Here is a 22,163-nt window from a genome sequence, read left to right on the forward strand (position 1 = left end):
TTTTTTGGCACCTCTTCTGAATAAACGTTCCATCAGATTTCATCTGTTTGACGACCATTGAAATTATATCCTTGACTTCTAAGATAAATTGCACAAGCCCCACTTGCAGCCTGCTACTAGCGACAAAGGAAAGCCGAACGTATCTGAAATCACAATCGCGATTGTTTCACCAAGTCTGTAGTGCTGTTTCCCTAGTTACTGACAAACGTCGCTCATGCTGTAGGAGGTGAAACCAGAGGAGCGGCAGCAGCAGCGATCGCGCCACAGATTCCAAGCTGCCACCGACCAGGTACAAGTGCCGAAGAGCAACGCTACAGGACAGACAGCGAGGCATGGAGAAGATCGAAACATCCGTCACTAATCGTCCACAATGATGAACCAACCGGTTAATACACTTGACAGGAAGTAAGTGATTTAATATTCACTTTAACATGTGTTGAGTTGCAGTAATATATAACAATTACATTTTAAAGTAAAATGACTGTAGTCTAGTGGACAGGCGTGCTGCTTTCTAATTCTTGTTGTATTGGAATGCACTAGAGGTGCCCCTGACACAATATAATAAACATACAGGGGTGCTGATTAAACAAAACTAAAAGAAAAAATAACTTTGCAGTGCTGTGGTAGTTTAGTACAATAGATCTCCACACACCCTGTCATTTACAATCCTAATATGCAAGAAGAATGGGCCAAAATCACTCCGACACTGTGTGCAAAGCTGGTACATATTTACCCCAAAAGACTTAAAGCTGTTATTGCAGCGAATTGTGGCTCTACCAAATATTAATGTGTGGGGGTTGAATACTTATGCAAGCAAAATATTTCAGTTTTTTATTTTTCTAAAAAATATTTCCCAACATAAAACCAGTGTCACCTTACAATAATTGATTTTGAGTTTAAGTGTTTTAAAATAAAATATTGAACAGGACGAAATTTCAGTGTACCATTTGTAATTCAGTAATATGAGAGAATTGGCCAGGGGGCTGAATACTTTTGCAAGGCACTGTATATCAAGACATTTCGGACTACAAGGCCTTCATACATACAGTATTTTCACTACTTACCCACATAAATAACTACAAACTACAGCTGATAAATAATATACTACTTTGTTTCAGGCTGTTTGACAACCACAAGTAGGCATTTTGCACTTGATACAGTAAGTCTCTGACCTCGACTCTTTCGCAGTACAGTATTGCTGCAGCACTAGTTAGTTGTACCTTAGACATGCCATTTGCTGAGGGACACTCAGCAATGTACAGTTGTAAAGAATAGGAATAGACTAGATGCTTTTATTCCTGAAAAAATAAGTCTTTTTTTTTTTTTTGGTTGTCTTTCAGCTACTTTTTAAGACATATTTTTCTCGTTATGTTAAAAGATATGATCTCTACTGTACTGTATGTACTGTTTGTCTCTGATTCTTCTTTTGCGTCCTGTGCTTTGGCAGAGCTTGAAGGATTACTGTATAACCTCCCACTGCTGCAAGCGGTGGTAAAGCATAGGGGAGGGAAGCTATTATGACTTCAGTAAGGTTTGCTTTCTGGTAAAGCATTGAATAGAATTGTGTTACACTCCAGCTTTACATATTGAAAATGAAACCATTTTGTTTGACAGTCCTGTTTGTTTACATTCCACAAAATAGTTTTAGATGCAGGGTCACAAACTTTCATCAACTGGCTTACCACCCCTGTTAGAGATGATGGGGCATGACCCTTTACTGCTTGCAACAGTGGGAGGTCATGAAGTAAAATAAAGGGGTTATCTAAAGGGGTTATCTGTAGGCCTGTCGTGGTCTCTATTGATGTGGCAGAATGTGTTGTTTGAAAACAACAATCAATGAAAACACTCCTTTGTAAATAATAATAACAAAATGTTTCTGTAAAATGAAGCAGTTACATGTCTGTATTTTAATTTCAATTTAACAGTAGATTTTGTTTTTTTAACTGGTTGTTGCTGTGACTGCAGTTTTAGATAGAATGTGAGAAGCAGCTCTACATTCTATGAAATCTGCAGTTTTCAGCAGCACCTGTTGTACATGCTGTCATAGAAACCACCCATCATATACACAAGCTGGCTTTCTGAGTGCCCACATGGAGGTTCAGGCTGTATAGCAAGACTAGCATACTAATTAATCCGTGTCTATGAAGTATGGTCAAGTGAGGAAAAGTATCGGTGCTAGGCCTTCATTTTTCTTTTGATAATTATAAAAAAAGTAGCCACTTCAGCATGCATGTCTTAGATTGCCTTGATCGCGATGCCAAGAGCTGCTTTCAAATTGATTTTGAATTGCGAACAAAATCAAATGTGGAGCCGACTGAAATCAAAGTGGCTGAAAGCTAGGTGGCAATTTCAATCTTACTGTCTTATCAAGTACTGTTAAGCACAGGGCTGCCTTTCTGTTTTCAATATGCATTCCTTACCATAATGAGTACTGCAAGACATTCATTTTCAACAGCACAGCTACCTTTATTTATTTATTTATTTATTTATTTAGTTAGTTAGTTAGTCACACACACATAACTTTTCTGTAGATTTTTTAAGTATAATAAATATCCAATATGCATCACCACATGCATTGTGCAATTGTTCCATGATACAGTATGGTACTTCAGTAGTGTGTGTATTGGTACCATCTGTTGTGGCATTCTTCCAATTATAGCTGTACTTGTGCCACCTTGGACAGAACCATTACATCACCCACCATTTCAAATAATACAGTAATAACATTTTTTACTCTTCACCCTATGATACCAACGGCACATTTCCAGCCTTAGTGTGTGGAGAGCTTCTGATGCTCTGCTGCAAATTAGGCATAAGGGGAGATCTCTGGCTCCTTCTGGAGAACGAATCAAGTGTGGCCATTGTCCCTCATCGGTATTGCTTGGTCTACCCATATACCAGTGGAGTGTGATGCATGTACCCACTATAATTCATTAGTTAACATTGCTGCTTGCAGCTTTTATTAACTCAGCTTGCAATAATTTCATACGTATTCCGGATTCAATATGAAACAACACAGCAATAAATAAATAAATAAATAAATAAAAATATCAGATTTTTTTTCTTCTGTTCTTACAGAAAAGTCATTAAAGCAAAGCTTGAGAAGCTAAGAAAGGACAAAACCACCATCCTTCCGGCCCTTGTAAAAACAGGAAGACCCCAACCTCTCACTGTTGCACAGGTGGGTTAAGCACTTTGTTTTTGAGCTACATATATATTATGAAAGGCAGAGCTGTTCAGTAGCTGTACTGGGACCCTGTAGATAGACACACGCTGGTTATGCCAGATTCAAGAAATGACAGAGTCTATGAAACAACTCATGTAATGAAAAACTGTATGATTAAACTGTACATTGCCGAAACAGTGCCATCTGTTCAGTAATTACTAACAGAATGTAAAACACTAAAAAGGGTAACAGCAAAGCAAATAAATAACATGATTATTTAAATAACATGACACCCAGTATAAACTGTACACAGACACGTACATGTTTAAATCACCTTTGTGTTAACATTAAGTAATCCATAGAACAAGGAAAAAATGCATGTTCTGTATTTTTTTGTTTGAATCTACTCCAAAGCCTGGAGTAATTCACCCTTTTTCACCCATTATTTGGAGATCCAAGTTATGGCTCTTTTAACTGGCAGTATCCATGTAAAGCTGTTAAGGAGTTTGGTTCTATGTTTTTGCATCTTGGATTGATATCAATGCAGTTGAACCTCACAGTTACAAATACATCAGTAATGGAGACTGTTCATAATTCTGAAATGGCTTTGAAAATGGCATTATTTCCATTGACTGAATGTAACTACAAACTACAGATTCAATCTGAGGAATAATGATAAGCAAAAAATGTCAAAATGGTAAAAGTCCCTGTATCTGATCTTCACGTTATTTACAATAGCCAGGAGCCTTGTTTGTGGTTTCAAGTGTGTTTGGTTAACAGGTCAATTCAAAGTGCAGTGTATACAGTAATTGTATGGTTCTGTAAGGAAGAAAAAACAAAACATTGTAATATTAGTAATTCAGTATAAATGGGTACAAACTGGTAGACACTGGACAGAGAGAGTACTGAAAAAAAGGTGGAGGAATGACGTACCTGCAGGTGAACGTGAGGGAGAGGCCTGTGGGGAGCAGAGTACTAAAATGATGCTTCCCCTCCGTCTGTCCGTGGGTGGGGTGCAGAGTGAGTGACAGAGGTTATTGTCACACAGATATACAGGACTGTGGAGTTTTTGTAAAATTATTATTCAGTCCTAGCCTCTTATATATTTCAGATTGTGTTTGACTAGAAGTGTTTTTTGGTTGCACTGGTTTGTTTATAAATATTTAGATGTTAAAAAATATGTATTTTAAAAGTTGAAATAAACTTGTACGAGTAAAAGAGGTAACAAATGTTGCTATTTAAAGGCAGGAAGGCTGATTGATGGTACAACCTAAATTACTAATGCACAGTCTAAGAAACAAAGAATAAAAAAGTTCAGAAAAGTACATCACTGTTTCTTTAAGCTTCAATTGCCACTGTAGCTGAAGGACACAAATGCTGTTGTTTGTCTCCTTCGTGTGGATTTATTTGTGATTAAACAAAACCATTCATTTACTTTTTTTTTATCACATTCCTCGGCATGTCCCAGGCGTTTTGGCTTCCTAGGGCATGAGTAAAAGAAAATGAGTCAGATTTCTCTGTAGTGCAATGGGCATTGGTAAAAGAATAATGGAAAAGTACTGCAATGCCCACATTCCTTTTAAAATAAATCCTACCGGCAGGTTTCTGCTGTTAAGAGGATTTGTAAACATATTCATGTTTGTTTGTTTTTTAATGTCTTCATCAAACCTGACATAAATTGAGCTAATAAAACTTTGCAATAAAACTGAGCAGTCCAAAATCTAACCAATGGTCTTTTAGAATTTATAATGCATTAATACTGTTCTTTCTGTGTAGAGTGTCTCTTCTTGCATAAGAGACGTCATTTCACACAGTTTGAGGAGCCAATACCAGCCCAAACTTCTCAAGATTACAAACTTCTCTTATATAAAAGAGACACCCTACACACAATGTACACGTGAGAAGAAAAAAAAGCTGCCTGACTTTGCAAAGTAGATTATAATATTTGAATAAAAAGGTAGATTAGTCTCTATGGCACAGTCAGCTAATTAATCTATTCATTTTGAAGTGTTTGCAGTTTGGGATCTCATACCTTAGAGAAAAAAAAAAGCTTTGTGTCAATGGATTCTTCTCCTTGGTAAATAAATAAACAAACCAATAATTCAGAAGCCTCACACTTTAATAACCACAAAGGTGACAATATGACAAACAATGAACGCTTTGAATAATTAACTGTTAGACAACAGTAACAGGATTTGTTTGTGGGCTCTATTTTGCAGAAAATGAATGCTTAAAAAGTTAACATTTGAAAATATTAACTTTTTTTTTGTAAAAAACAAACAAACAAAGAAAAAGCCTATATCACCCTTTTAAATGTTTTTTTGTAAACGTAATTATCGATTCACTATTGAAGACCAGCTCTTTCACGTATCGTTCCGTGGATCCTCCTGTTTGGTATCCTTTTTCAATATTCTGTAAATAAAAGGGTGAAAAGCCCGATAAGTCAACTCGACAGACCGTACTGCTCGCACATGACAAAATCCTGGCCCCAATTGGCTGTAACACCACAACTTTGGACTGCCTGCTTCACACTAGCAGATCAGATCATTGTCTAACCCCGTTGAGATATCTAGCAGAGCTGGATACAGCTGTTGCATTGTAACATTTTATCGAGGACAATGCAAGATTTAGTGTTGTATATGATGGAAACGGCTGATGTTGGAAGACCCATACTCACAATCAAAGCTATTAAGGCCATGTAGAGTTTTTGAAGTTGTCTTGTAAGCAAGTGGCTCAGTGTATAAAAGTAGGATTTATGGTTCTTGTCACTGTTACAATCACAAAATGTCAGACACTTCAGACGTGTTTTTCTTGTGGAACTTATCAAGAACTTCAATTCTGGTTAAAAAGTACACAAGCTTGTTTGATAACGTATGCAACAAAAGGTTAGGTCACAATTAGTTGTGACTGAGTGGCTTTGACTACAAAATACCCATTTAGAAAAAAAAAACAACAAAAAAACCCCAGAGAATCATATTGGTTAGGAGGCTTCAACACGTGTACATCAATGGGATCCTAGCAGGTTTCTTCAAATCCTCAACAGTTTCTCTGTGAGGTGAAAATGAATGTTGCAATGTTTTTCGCAGCAATGAGAATGCTCTCGTTATGTTCAAGTGCAGTTGTTATGGGAACGAGTAGGCCCGACACACTGATTTCCTTTCACACTATTATAACATGAGGTGCTGCAGCTATTCTGAATAGAGCCTGGGGAATCAACTGGAGTCTGGGGAACCACACCGTGTTTTAATAAAACGGGTTACACAAAATAAGTGTAACCCTTGGCTTCTGCATCACACACTTGACGGTTTCGTTGGCAATTGGGATGGAATCTCTGTGTTTTGTAATATGTAAATGTTGCATCTCCCTGTTGCAAATCAGTTTCAAACCCTAATGGACAAGGCTGCAGATCTGACAGACTTTGATAGAGGGGCTCGGTTGGCAGAAATGTAAATAAAATGATCAGAATAGTTTAATTTTTTTTTTTTTTTATTTTTTTTTTTATTGAGTTATTTCATTGATATGTCTAAATGTAATTAAAACGAAAATGTTTCCAGTGTTTTATTTTTTACGTATAATATAGAAAGGTAATAAATTCAGTGACAATGTTGTTCAAGTATATTTTTGTATTTTTGAAAATCAGCACCATTGAGTGTTTAATATTTATACATAACAGTATAATATAGCATACTAGACCCTGCTTACACATGCTTTTCATCTTTGTGTACAGTGTGTTAAAATAATTCATGTTAAAAACATCATTTATTTGAACCTAAAGACAGTAAAACAAAGGGGCAACATGTAATTCAGCATGCTGTATACAGTTTAGAGTCATAAAAGTCTTGTCATTTATCTGCAATAATAAAGTAACCTATATCCATTAGAAATGTTTACCACAATATATTTGCACAGTGTACCGTGCTTTTATTAATCCTGTGTGCTGGAATCTGCTGCCTTTACCATTATGACTGAGCCTGACCTGCAAGAAGGATGTGCAGCATTCACATATTACAGAATACTCGCCTGTGCTTTATCATGCGGAACCACGCTTTCACTAAGCTTTGCTGTGCCTTTACCACTGTTTACAGCACTTTTATCATCATTTGTTTTTGTCTGGAAAACTTCCTTGTGTAGCTTTGTCACCTCGGAATGAAAGCTAAGCAGTTAATTTCGACATGGCATTTGCTGGGTTTGCCAGTGTATCAGTAACACCAGGCTTTGCTTTGTGCTTTGTGGACAGACTTTTCATGCATGAGAGCCTCATGGTATATCTGTAGGATTGCTTGTTACTTTTACAAATTGTATTTATTTATTTATTTGTTTGTTTGTTTATTTATTTGTTTATGTATTTATTTATTTTTATTGAGTTGATTTTGTTTTGTATGTGATTTTAATATTATTGTCTTTTTGTTTGAACAAGTAACATTTACAATTTGGTATCGTAGCAGCGTTCAGTTGATATCTATGCTCTAAAATGATGCTGTTGACATGGAGTATTTTATAATGTTTTTGTTTGTTTATATATTTTAGAGCTTGGTTCCAGACGTGTTTATCTTCATGAGGCTTTTTCTTACCATAGCTGTAGATACAACAGCTATAGTCAACAACAATATCTAAATACCTCTCTAACCAAGCTTACATTTATAATTACAGTGACTCAGCTTGAAGCAATCTATTAGAACATAAGAACATAAGAAAGTTTACAAACACTCGGCCCATCTTGCTCGTTTGGTTGTTTACAGTATTTCAGGTTAGAAGGGTGTCAGCTTTTTGGGGAGTTGATTCCAGTATATTCACACTTTATGTGCAAAATGAGTGTCTCCTATTTTCTGTTCTGAATGCCCCTTTTTGCAAAACTCCATTTTGGCCTTGTTTCTTTTTCAGGCTGAAAAAGTCCCTTGCGTCGACACTGTCAATACCTTTTAGAATTTTGAATGCTTGAATTAGGTCGCCACGTAGTCTTCTTTGTTCAAGACTGAACAGATTCAATTCTTTTAGCCTGTCTGCATATGACATGCCTTTTAAGCCCGGAATAATTCTGGTCGCTCTTCTTTGCACTCTTTCTAGAGCAGCAATATCTTTTTTATAGCGAGGTGACCAGAACTAACACAATATTCAAGATGAGGTCTTACAAGTGCATTGTACAGTTTTAACATTACTTCCCTTGATTTAAATTCAACACTTTTCACAATGTATCCGAGCTTCTTTGTCAACAAAAACTCCATTTTTCTCAATCTATTGATCCTCTGTTGTTACAAACAAGATACTCAAGCAGACTGTACCAGCTGTTGTGGATGGAATGTTACTGCTTCATTCTACAAGGTTGCCTTCGAACAACAAGGTGTTAAATGATTGCTTTACCATGAGGCCATATAGAACCCAAAGATAGAACCCAAAGATAGAACACGAAGATAGAACTAAGATAGAGCACTAAGTGCATGATGCCTGGCAATGTGCTTGTGTAGCAGGGACAGCGTTCCGTCACTGGCTTCTCGGACTCATGCGTATGTGTGCAGGAGAGCCAGACACTCTGTCGCTTTTGCACTGTCAGCTATGTTTTGTCAATGCGTATTGTGGTAAGCAAGCTTAAAAAAAAAAAGTGTTTCCAACAACTGATCAGCATGACTTGGGGAAAAAAAGGGCTACTGTACTGGGCATAGTACAGTATATGAGACATACAGTGGCACCAAAGTGATTCAACTAGATACGGTACACTAATTTTTAATTGCCAGTTTTTTTTTTTATTATAGTACAATACAGTGTATTGTAGTTTCATCATTCTAGCTGTGTTACAGCCTCTTGCCTTGCAATATCTTGAAACTTGCATTTATACTGTACTTTGACAGATCATTTGACACCAAACAGTGTAATTAGCTCAATGATCTTTCTTTTCACCATCTTCATTTAAGTGAAAAAAAGAGAGAATTTATGTTACATTAGAAAGTCTATTCAGCAACAATCACCTGATAGCGGAAGGATCTCTGACTTAACAAGAGGAATGATTCTGGGTGCTTGTGCAAGGGTCACATCACTCAGTGCAGTCCAATGTGTCCATCAAGTGTGTCTCCTGTGTGTTCTTGAAATGGCGAAAAGGAGCACTGCAGACACACTTGTTGAAACACAGCTAACTGATGTTGATCACTGTGTGTTTATCCGGCATCGGCGCTCCAACAGTAAGAAGCCAAAACCGCAGACCACCGTGTGTGTAACAGGGATCGGGGTTTATATCCTTACTACCTGGAGTAGGGATTAGTTTAGGGACTTGAAATCCCAGCACATATTGGAATGTGTGTCAGAGGAACCTCTGTGTCTTTCCCTGTCTGTCAGCTGATAAACCACAACCTCCTATCCCACCCTCATACAATGCAGCTGTACAGATCTGGTAACTTAAGGTTTTCCAGCACTGTCACGTGATGCATTCATTGGACAGCATAAAATGAAAGTATTTCTAAATCATAGCAATAGGAACTAAAGGATTTTGAAATGTCCATCTGCACTTTTGAGTGACAGACAATTTGATTCAAGTTTTGTTTTCTAGTCAAAATTCTGTACATGTCTAGAAATATTTGTTAATCGTATTACACTCTTGTTGTGGAAACAGTGTACGGTACTGCATCTAAACAATGCTGTGACAGAGTTTACTTTTGATTGCGCTGTACTAATCATTTACATTTTTCTCGATCCCCAGTTGGCTGACGTTGAGACATTGTGGTTTCATAATGCTATAAATGCTTTTTATAATCTAATAAATGTGTGTTTTTTGTTATTTACTTTATTAATCAAACTAGTTTCATTTTGCAGGTTGGTATGCACATAGTGATGTGGGGTATAAATACATCCAAAGGTTAAAACAAAGTGGTCTGGTTGTAATACAACTTGGTATTGGCATGAAATATCTCATCTTAACTAATGCATTCTTCTTGTTCAGAGTTACTTTGTATATCTTTTTCTATTTTAGTCGTTACATCCTGGTGATTTTGGAAACTAAAAAGTGGGTTTTCTGGAAATGACAATGTCATCACATACCGAGCAGAAAGTGCTCAGTGCAATAAATAAATAAATAACAGTATGTAATTATTCTCTCCACGTCTACATGCAACACTCTTAATTGTCTTTGCCACAGTCGATTGAATTAGAGTGAGCAATCCAAACATGATAATGTTTGTCACCGTGATGAGTTAATTGCCCATTCGATGGACGAACACTGTAGGCACACTTGTTGAGACACAGCTAATTGATGTGATGACCCTGCAGGGGCTCATATTCCTTGTTAAGGCAAGGTTAGATAATGCATCTAGTCTTACAAGAACACTTCTTGTCACATCAAGCTGTCTGGATGGTGGAAAGGAGGCAGACACTATTGTTGTAGAACTGGATAGACAAGTTCTCCTATATACTGTAAAGTGACACACATTACTCAAGTCTCCAGAGCTTAAATTAGTACTGCATAGCACAGAACACTAAGGTATGTATTCATGAAACGTAGCGCTGAAGATGGCTGGTTCTGTATTACAAAGGGAGAATAGGTCAATGCAATGGTATGAGCCATTAGAATGGCACATTAAGAATTTGACATGACAGTGGCACCAGTGGTACTACAGTGACATATCAGTGCCAATATGCATATAAATATATATACACACACACATACAGACTAAACCTGTCATTATACCTACTGTATTTATATCTGCCACCCTCTAGATCAATTGAATAGACCTCAGAGTCTGTTATAGAATCTTTTAGTTTTTTAGAATGGTAAAGTAATTAGGTAAAACACATATCACAATCTTTTTTTTGTGTGTGTTTTTGCCCAATCAGAAGCTGCACTCCTTTTAAATTACTGCTCCATTTTTCTATTGCAGTCTTTGTCTTTAGTTGATACAGTATCTGTCTTTAAAGTATGTGCAGCATTTGGTGAACTGCATTTTATAGTACTGCCTTTAATCGTAGAAGGCCAGCTGACCAAGCCTTTGTAGGGAAAGTTGCTTTCATAGACAAATGTGTTTCAAAAAGTGTTCCAGGGGAGCGCAACCCAAAATCCTGTGTACGGATTATATTCTACAGGGATAATTAATTAGGCAAGAAGCAAGTGTTATTTAATTAGGATTATGTGATCAAAAATCATGTTCTGATTGATCGAAAAAGTGGTTAGAATTACTGCTGCACAGCCAAATAAATCTATTCACTAATGTTTAGACTAGAAGTCTTTTTCAAAGTTCAGCTGAGTTTGAATTCATATACTTCTATCACTGGGTGAACTCTACCCGGGCCCCAAGTCATAAAGAATCTCTTAATTGTTCCATAAAACTTGCAGAGGTGAGAATGGTGCTACATACAAAAGAATGTCTCATTAGATAAAATGTCAAGTTTATGATGTTATTATTAAAATCCAAGAAACAACTTATTATAACTGAATCATGTTAATGGCCCCTAGGTTAGCTCAGGTTGCTCTCCTCTGAATTAGACCCATTAAAATATGATACAATGTGTATGAAAAAGTCCTGTAGTTTAATACTGACTAGTTCTGTAAAACATTCTAGTTGCAGTGATCATTGTGTGCTAGACAATTGACAGCGGCGACAGTTGCACCTAACGAATGAGAGTAAATGTGCTTCTAGTTAAGGATAAAAACCTGGATAACCACAAACTGCACAAGCAGGTATTGTGGGTGCACCAATGCAATGGGCAGCAATATTCAAAAATCCATACTTAGAAGCAGCACTTTCTCAATGCTTTTTCAAAGGGAGAATTCATTAACTTAGCATACTTTTGAATATGGCTGTATGAGTGCTATTGCACACATTCAGTTTGGTTAGGAGAGGATTGTCTGCAACATTTTTGTACAACATCTTTGTACAGTATGTATCTGATAAATGCATTAAAATGCAACCCATCAACCCATTACTTTTCTGTAAAAAGTTATATTTTTTGCGTTCAATTATTTTTGTTTTGATATATAAATGTGAGCTGATAACACCTGCTATGCTAATTGGATTGAGCTGAGGTCTTAAATCTTAAAATAGATTATTTTGCAGAGCTTGTCTTTCTGCTACACCAATCAACATCTCCCTTATGACAGGAACATTTTCTAATTAGCATACTGAAAGGAATGAAAGATTGGTTACAGACTCAGCTTTACATGTTCACAGTCTTTCTGAAAATCTTTCTTTTTTTCTTTGAGACAAACTCAGTCCTCACCTGGACATTCAGTCTGGGTCTCTCTCAAACAAAGACTGCAGGTTGTGGAAGCTTTGCTGAATCTGTTGTATTATGATTGGGTGCAACTCAGTCAGCGGGTCGAACACCACTTTCAAATTCCAATGCACAGGGTGGCAGTATAGGCTGATGTTAAGGACAGGCTACAATCCCATCTGCAACCACATGTTACATAAAAGTCAAAGATTGCAAAGTTTGTATACTGCAATCTGCAATTCTGATCTCTCAGCAAATGGAATTTTCTTTAGAATAATGTTATTTGGTTTGTTCTGATCTATGATGTTGTATGATTTTTAAAGTGATACTGCAAACGCTGCAGTGGTATCATGTTGTATACAGGTAGGCTGGTCAGTGCAGAGAGTCTTTTTATATTTTTTTTAGTGGCTCACAAATCCCCTCATCTCTCTAGCTGTGAGGGCAAAAATAGAACATACAGTAACATCTCATGGCTTCCTGCTGTATAAAACATTAATACTGTGTGGAAAGCATAACTGCATTAGACACATTATTATTATTATTATTATTATTTATTATTATTATTATTATTATTATTATTATTGTGTAGCTCAAGAGCATTTTGTGGGTATTTGATGGGGACCATCACTATAGAAGATGGAGTTTGCAGCGTCAGTATTTATTGAAAGAATGCCTTGAAGTTACAATACCTGTCCCTTGCAGAGGGAAGCACAGCAGCACCTTATCTCTCAAAGGATACACGGGGTGTCTCCCAAGGTCCGGTTGATTAACTCTTCCTTTGCAAAACTGCGGATGCACATCAGTAAACTGCCTTCTGTGCCGTTTGAGCTTTCCAGCGCTCTTCACACAGAGAAAGGGAATCTACCAAGTCTGTCAAGTCTGCCAAGGAAGAAACAGTAAAATTTGGTATCAGGGAAGTCATCCATTACGGCTGTCAAAACTCCTCACGCCATTACAGTAAGTGGAGAAACCCGCAAGCACAAAAAGAAAGGGGGATGTTCATCAAACTAGGAGTTTCTGTGTGGTGGTTTCTGGACTCGTTTGAGAAGTGTTTGGGTGTAGAGTCTGCATCATGGACCAGCAGCGTGATGTGACAACAGGGGACCTCGCCATTCTGCTGTGGTTTCTGCTTCCTGAACAGCTGCAGGAGGCACCTTAGGGTTAACACAAGAGTAAAACCTGAGGTAATGTGCTAACAAGAGACAATGGAGGCAATGGCTTGTACAGTACGTGGGGGCAAGTCATTAATTAGAAAGTAAAGGGAGAAGGAAATGAACTATAGATAGCTGAAAGAGGGGAGGGAGAAAGGGACAATTTTAAAAGTAAATTGACATGGTTGTATTGCATACTTGACTTGTTTTATTTTCCACTTTTCCTCCTTCGACCATACTTTTACTGCTTTACCATACCTCCCCACGCTTTACACTTAGCTGTGCTATAACTAGACACATGAATCTGCCCAGTTATCCCTCTTCTCATATACTGCAAAAATATACCCTCCGCTTCTCCCAAAGGAATATATAGTGTAACTTGTTTGCAGTTGGACAGCAAAGAAACGTCTGAATCAGTCTACTCCTGTTTACTGTGATTTACCTCAATAAGCCATAGCAAAATGAAAGTAAAACAAAAAGTGGGTCATTATTGGTTGATTCAGAGAATGTCTGTTACTGTATGCAATGGTGAAATCCATGAGTAAAACCAAAGTAAATGTAAGACGTTACTGCTCGAAAGATGTACAAGAAGACAGGAACAAGTATTACATAGGAGGTGTTACTTGATTGGATACTAAACCATTCAGTTTTATCAATTCAATTTAGAAATTGTGGTATATAAATGTAAGCGCAATAAGGAGTAGAGAGCTAAAAGCTTAACAAATGTAAAAATCCCTTAAAAAAAAAAAATATGTGTGTATATATATATATATATATATATATATATATATATGTGTGTGTGTGTGTATATATATATATATGTGTGTGTGTGTGTGTGTATATATATATATATATATATCATTGTATATTGGCACAGTAATTGTGCAGTTTATCATGCACATCACATGCTTGTAATATAAATTTACCATCATTTACCATACTTGTGTGATTTAATATAGTATACCACAGAACTTTTATAAAAGGTGATTGACAGAATGTGACTTGTTATACCGTCTTGCAAGGTTTGAAATTGCTGGCTGTGAGCATCCAAGACGGTGAGCCACAGTGCGCTACCCTAGTCCAGCCTCCAACATGTCGATTGCACGAAGGCGCTGCTCTCTTGAAAAACGTGGCATATTGTTTTGTTTTTTTCTGTGATTTTATTTATTGCTTTTATTCAAGCTTGCAATTCAGCAGCTGAAATCACTCCATATCCAGTGTCCAATCAACTTTCTCACTAATTAGGTGATTAAGTGCATATGCTTTAGTCATAGTCACTCAAGCATGTCATGGTCAAAGAGGAATGATCGAGTTATTAAAAAGAAACTGAAATTTTTTTTGTCAATGTCCATCATTTATATACCTTTTTTTTCTGGAAATAAATGTTTTGTAATAGTGATAAGTTTCTTTTGGTGCTCGGTATACGTTATTATTTTCAATACAGATGAAAAGATTGAAAATAAAAAGGCACTGGGACAACCATAGCAGAAACATTATCAGACCACATCATAGCCAGTAGGTATATGCAGTATATGATTATTTTGAGGTAAGAGCAATTTAAGAACATCAGTAGTTTTCAGGTAACTCGATTCTGTTACACTTTATTGCTTAAAGGACTCAATCGTTTATGTCATTAGAGAGATTAGTGTTCTAAACCAGTGTGGGGAATTCTCTGTAGATCAGATGTTTGAAGCTGACTGTGATGAGCATTTTGCTTTATTAGTAGCCTCCTATGCTTTGATTCAGTCAGCATAAGATAGAAGTGCAGGGGTTAATAATCATATTCTTGCCTTAACAGCTTTGTATTCTGTGTCATCAACACATTCCTTAATATCAAGTGTAGACTAGGCATTGCCATCACTATTTCTCAAGGTCTTTTAAATGTCAGTAATCCACTGTTTCAAGTGCTCAATTTTACAAAGGCAAATACACATTTTTCCGACAAGAATACTGCTACGTTAAAGGTATAAAACAACAAGAACAGAGTTATTTACTCCAAATCGTTGTTTTTTAAGAAAGGGAAAAAAGTTACCAAAACAGAAATAAACAGCTTGGACTTTTATTGCTGGAGTCCGTGAACAGTCTTTAGTTGTTTTTATTATTTTAGAACTGTAATAGGTGTTTGTTTTTCTTTCAGAAAAATACAATGCTGATGACAATTTGGATTAAACAGCTTCGAGAGTGTAGCCCTTGTATTTAATACTGCAGTACCGTTACAGCTTGGAGGGTTTTATCACACAGACATCAGTGACCACTGTCCTGTGCATCTTAACAGTTTACACAGTAGGCTTTCACAAAGAGCGCACACCAAATAGGGCGGTGTCGACATCTACAAAGCACTGTGATGAATAAGAGTTGAAATGTTTAGGTCTATAGTATTACAATAGAACCCATTATGTGCCCAGCATTCTGCATTGCTTAGGTTGATTTAAACCGTAACCACCTGTGCCAAGGTAGCATAATATGCTGAACAACGGCTCTAATGGGATTAGTGGAGTGCTGCACTATTTTTAATACTGTACATACTTTTTTTTCATCTGAATGAAAACCCTCATTTGCTTTTTTGTGTACCTTTCTCTTATTATGTCTCTGTCATTTCTGTGAATTACTGGCTTTATGAAACTAACTTTGAAAGTAACAACGTGGCATCACCAATACTTTACCGTAAAAAGAATCCACACAAACTGCCAAACTTTGTCATTTATAAAGGAAAAATTATATCCTTTTCTCCCCAAAACCTTTTATTAAAAATTGTTTAGCAGCCACTACAAACACCAATATCATCCAACGCACCTCATTTCAGACTCACTAAAGATGGTGTAATACAAACACAGTAGCTGTTTGTCTGTGATGTGCAGTCTGTTACATTATTTATTCATGTAAAAAAAAACATAATCCCTCCCTCAGGTTTCTCTTCAATGCAATGTTTCTTTATTAAGCTGCAACTGCAGCACTGGAATGGTAACACGGTGACATGTTCATTGCGCAATAATGACACAAACCAACATTGATGGAACAATCAAATAGCAGTGTTGCAAGTTTCATCCGTGGTTGTAGTATAACTGTATGACTACAATCACACGTATAATTTCAAGGATGAGGGAATATTTCCATGGTTTGGGTTGGATTTGTGCTGAAGCTGCAGAATAAGTGAATGTCTATCTGTGCTCCGATTGGCTGAAGCAACACTATAAACACTACCAGCGCCACGATGCCTTACCAGTTCACATTCATTGTGTTGCTATTGCTAGAAATGTTGTATGCTAATGGTTCTTCTGGGGTTACTGCAGGTTAGTACACAGGTAGTATAATTGTATCCCAGTAGCACACACACACAAATGTCTGTTTGTTTACAGTGGCAGAGGAAGAGGTTAACATGCCTTCTGTTTACACTATTTAACATACAAGGTGGGTGCTTTGAAAAGCTTTATGGATAATCACCCAATTATATTGTTCTTACAGCCATCTCTATTCAGTTAGGCAACGTCATCGGTTATGAGCATCTGCAATAACACTTGGAAGGTTCCTCTACATTATTATGTAAACATTATTAATGCTGGTCAGGACACCAGCATATACAGTACTCAGTGTATACAGCTGTAACTCTTTTGCAAAATCACTGTCCATGTTTTTTTTGCACAGACCCTTTTATTTTGTATGTACCCATAAAAAGAAGAGTTTTTCTTTTTTTTTTTTTAATGTATTTTTTACAGTTTCCTGGTAGAAAATCAGTTACAATACATGTGCATTTTATCTAATTTCCATCCATACTATGAGATGAAAATGATAGGAAGACACTGTCATCTGTGGGGCAGGATTCACGATAGAGATCCTCTGTGTTGTATATTCTGACAGCACTTGTCAAATAAGGGTGGAATATATTGACACTAATGCTTCCTAGGAAACTTCTCTAGCCTAACAAGGAGACACAGCTTTGATATAAGGATTTGTTTATTATATATATATATATATATATATATATATATATATATATATATATATATATATATATATATATATAATTTTAAATGATATTACTGTACCTTTTTACAGCCTTATTTATTGCGACTAGTTATTGTAAACATGTACACAAATATCTGTGCAATGTTGATTCATGTATTTTTTTTTCCTTTCCTTTGCCGTTTTAGGATGCCTGCAATCATTGCGAGAAGTTTTGATGTTCCCATATGGAGTGATTATTATTTTTTTCTCTATATCTGTCTTTACCTGGCTTTGAACTTGCCTTGAGCCTGTCTGGAGAATTCTAACTTCAAACATTGAACACACTTTTCAAACCATGTGACAAGATGATCTTTCCACTCTTATATTAGTAGATGGGTCCAGACAAGTTGAAGGATACGTTTTCATGTGAACAGACAGTCCTAGGTAGTTAGAAATGTCCTGAGAGGATATAGAGAAAAATGATAAGAACTCAATATTGGCTCAACAGAGCCCAGAACCACTGAACATAATTGCAAACATAGTAAGAAAGCTAAATAACATTTGTAGCTACTTACTCTTTAATGAAGAATTTACTGAAGTGGTAGCAGTCCTTTCAGACATCTAAATGATTGAGGGCTTTAAACCACAGGGTGCCAGTATTTATGGGCACTGTTGTTTTACTAAATGGTGATTGTGTGTAATGCCTGCCTGTCAGGAGTGTGATATTTGGGATAGCTTTCCATGTATTTTAAATAAAACACAATGGGCCCATTTCACAAAACTTCAGGGCCTGTTTTAAGGAATGTTTTATCATAGCCCATTCTGATTAAACACATGACGTTTGCAGATCACAAAACTTTTTACAACTGTTTAAGGGAAGGTTCTGAGTTTATTCTCAGTTTTACCTAAGACTAAATACACATCAAAAAACATTCCTAAAACAGTACTTTGTGTTTTTGGAATAGGGACAAATGGGAACATTTTCCAGAAATGTCCTCTTTAATTAAAGAAAATATATAAATAAATAAATAAAAAAGATCCTGGTATTCTCCTAGATGAAATGTAAATAAGTGTTTGATAGTGTATGTAAATGTGCATACAGGAGTTAGACAACATTCATTGTAAACACATGTCATAACACTGCCAAGATAGTGTTGAGGAGAGCAGGGACTGCCAGGGAGGCACTGATTCAATGTTAAAAAAAAAGAAAATGTGTGGAATGATTTGCAGCGAACATTATCTGTGTGGGGGGTATTGTTCAGGATGAATCATTTACAGCTCTGGTCAGAGAACAGGTCTGTTGCTAGGAAGCTTTGGACCATATTTTCAAAGTGTTTACTCCTATAGAATGAAGGCAATTCCAAATTAATGTTACACATTGAGAAACGCAAATTGGGAGTGCTTAAGAAATCTTGAATTATATTACTTCGTTTGGTGCTAGTTTTGAGAAGAAAAAAACAATAAACAATTTAAAATATGTCCCTGTTGATTATTATTATTATTATTATTATTATTATTATTATTATTATTATTATTATTATTATTATTATTATTATATCATGTTTTTTCCAAGAACTCCAAGGGCTTTTATTGTGACTAAAAAATTTAGACTGTAAAAAGTTTAATATCAACAGTAGCAATGAACTTCAAATTGCGCCTGTTAAGAGCGATAAAGGAGGTGCACTACCAACTCTTTTACAGTTACCTTCAAGCCCACTAAATCAATACATTTTCAGATAACAAGCACCGGGCCCTGATTAGGTGTACACCTCTGCATATAGCGAAGGGGTATGAACACTAAACACGAGATAGACTCGCTTGAACAGTCTTTTTTTATGCAGCCGCCTCGTCTTTCTATCGTGTCAACGAACATAGAAAGACAACGTTACAATATTGCCTCTTAAGAAAGAGATCACACAGCAGACAATAAGGGGACAGCAAGACATCTATGGTCGGGAGCCCCAGAAGTCAGCTACTGGATTTTGAAGAAGAGTCAGAGAACGTCAAGGTGAAATGACAGGAGCTTGGTCCTTCGCATTAATCTACTGCTGACTGTCGCGTTTTTAGCACAAAGTCCAGTTACACTAACTGTCTGTACAGCTACACAGTGCCCGCGGTAAACCGGACAACCTGAGCTTGAAATACTTCCAGTCCTGGCATGTATTCATCCGTCTTCTGTGAACTTACTTGCAGAGCAGGAAAAACAAATTGCAGTCACCAGTGTAAGCGAATGAATCCACTGTGATGAGGCATTTATGGTGACTGTTTATTACTTGGAATTTTTTTATTCCGGGACTTTGAGAAGACTTTGAAACTGATTCGTGGTGGAGTGATCCAGAATCCCCCCACCCCGACTAGCTAACGGCATGCTACCAGAAATAAATAACAAGGTGGGGAAACAGTACTGCTTATGTGAATGTGTGTTTTTGTGAGAATTTAAAAAAAAAAAAAAAAAAGTACTTATTAGAAATCATTATGTAATACATTTAATACTGTTTAAAATCAAAGCGGTGTGTTTGTCCCAAGAAAGAACAAAAGGAAGAAAGAGGATATATAATAATATTATATATATATATTATATATATATATATATATATATATTACAAATTACTGTTTCCAATGCCCAGTGACTTTTCTTCTTATGTTCATTCTTAATAAGTGTTATTAAGGTAGAAATGCTTTCACTTTTTAAACGTCCAGTTATTCATATACAACAGAAACATCCCCATTGCATGCTGCAATAACACCCCGTATGAGGATTAATGGGGCAACAGAAAATATACGAGGTTCATGATAAAACAGGCGTAGAACTAATTTATACGGCGTGCATTAAGTAACTGAACCTTTCTGAATGCGCACTCAGATTCCTGTTGACCTGCACATTTCCACTCGTTCCCAGTTACCAGAGAACTGGGAACGAGTGGAAATGAACACGTTGCTAAGGGCTTTTTTCCCCAGTTGAGAGGCTCAGTTACCTTGATTATATTCTGGAATATAAGTGATGTTACTGACTATGAAATTGAACAGGTATTTGTAGATTTTATTTGGAATGTTATCTCAGTAATGAGTTTATACAACTAGAGAATTTTTTAGAAAATCAATTTCTGCTGTAAACAGTAATCAATCTATAAACAGTAATTTTTTTGTACTCCATGTAATTGTTTTATAATGTGTGTGTGTGTTTTTTTTTTTTTTTTTTTTTTTTAATCATACTGTTGAACCAGTTAAATAGAGAGATATAATTTGCATTGGTGGATAAAGAGCGGCTGCTAAACACCAACACGCATCACGGTTGTTTTGATTTACACAATGCAAGTAAATGCCATCTGTTGTCGGCGCATGAGTTACCGTTTTTCAATAAATCCAAAAGTGGATACTTGAGGCTGACAGATGTGCTGTCTGCTGGAAAACAGTCTATTTACTAGCTGTGAGGGAAACTGACTGGTTATATATTTGGCAGCGTTTGTCAGGGTCGGGCTAGGCATTACATTACAATTTAAATAACCGTTTTGCATCCACAAGCAAAAATGTTCTACATGCATTTTTTTTCAATGTTGCAGGCATGGTACTTGTCAATAGAAAGTAATACAAGCAGTAAAGTAAATGCAATCAGTTTGCACAACTGTTTTCACCGGCATCTTTAGTGATGTTTTCTTATGTGATCAATTTTAAAGGTTGGTTTATTTTATAGAGCAGCCCTTTAAAAACAGGGTGACAGCATCTCTGATAATGGCCCACAACTTCGTGCGTCTTGGCATGCTCTCCACCAGTCTTTCACATTGATGTTGGGTGACTTTATGCCACTCCTGGTGCAAAAATTCAAGCAGCTCGGCTTTGTTTGATGGCTTGTGACCATCCATCTTCCTCTTGATCACATTCCAGAGGTTTTCAATGGGGTTCAGGTCTGGAGATTGGGCTGGCCATGACAGGGTCGTTATCTGGTGGTCCTCCATCTACACCTTGATTGACCTGGCTGTGTGGCATGGAGCATTGTCCTGCTGGAAAAACCAGTCCTCAGAGTTGGGGAACATTGTCAGAGTAGAAGGAAGCAAGTTTTCTTCCAGGACAACCTTGTACTTGAAAATCAGGGTTATTCCATCAAATATTGATTTCTGAACTCTTCCTAAGTTAAAACATTAGTATTGTGTTGTTTAAAAATGAATATAAACTTATTTTCTTTGCATTATTCGAGGTCTGACAAAACTGCATCTTTTTTGTTATTTTGACCAGTTGTCATTTTCTGCAAATAAATGCTCTAAATGACAATATTTTTATTTGGAATTTGGGAGAAATGTTGTCAGTAGTTTATAGAATAAAACAAAAATGTTCATTTTACCCAAACACATACCTATAAATAGTAAAACCAGAGAAACTGATAATTTTGCAGTGGTTTCTTAATTTTTTCCAGAGCTGTATGTCATGCTTGGAATTAGAATCTCTGTGCTACTTGGAATGGGCATTCTTTCGCACAAGCTCTTGAGATTATACCTGACTTTGAGCCTCTGATGAAGGCTGTTTCTTGGGAGCCGCTTTTCTGAATTTGATCAAACTTTGCACAGAAATGACTAAATGTACAGTGGATTAGGTCATTTGTCCTTTTGATTGCGTTTTGTGAACGTGTGCATTTCCCATGGTACTGAAAATTGCATGATATTTATAGCCTTGGTAATAGATACAATACTTTATTACAATACTGCATTAGCTCACTACTGTCC

General features: G+C 36.5%; 1 protein-coding gene across 1 annotated transcript in view; it reads left to right on the forward strand.

The window, feature by feature from the left end:
• The first annotated feature begins 269 nt into the window (after positions 1 to 269).
• Positions 270 to 22,163, forward strand: part of LOC121320271 (dual specificity tyrosine-phosphorylation-regulated kinase 4-like) — a 35,203-nt gene continuing 13,309 nt past the window's right edge. The window contains exons 1-2 of the mRNA XM_041258524.1: positions 270 to 405; positions 3,079 to 3,181. Coding sequence (XP_041114458.1) covers positions 371 to 405; positions 3,079 to 3,181 — 138 coding nt within the window. The 5' untranslated portion in view covers positions 270 to 370. The remainder of the gene's footprint in view (positions 406 to 3,078; positions 3,182 to 22,163) is intronic.

The sequence above is a fragment of the Polyodon spathula genome, chromosome 8 (assembly GCF_017654505.1).
Source record: "Polyodon spathula isolate WHYD16114869_AA chromosome 8, ASM1765450v1, whole genome shotgun sequence".
In the NCBI taxonomy this organism is placed as follows: domain Eukaryota; kingdom Metazoa; phylum Chordata; class Actinopteri; order Acipenseriformes; family Polyodontidae; genus Polyodon; species Polyodon spathula.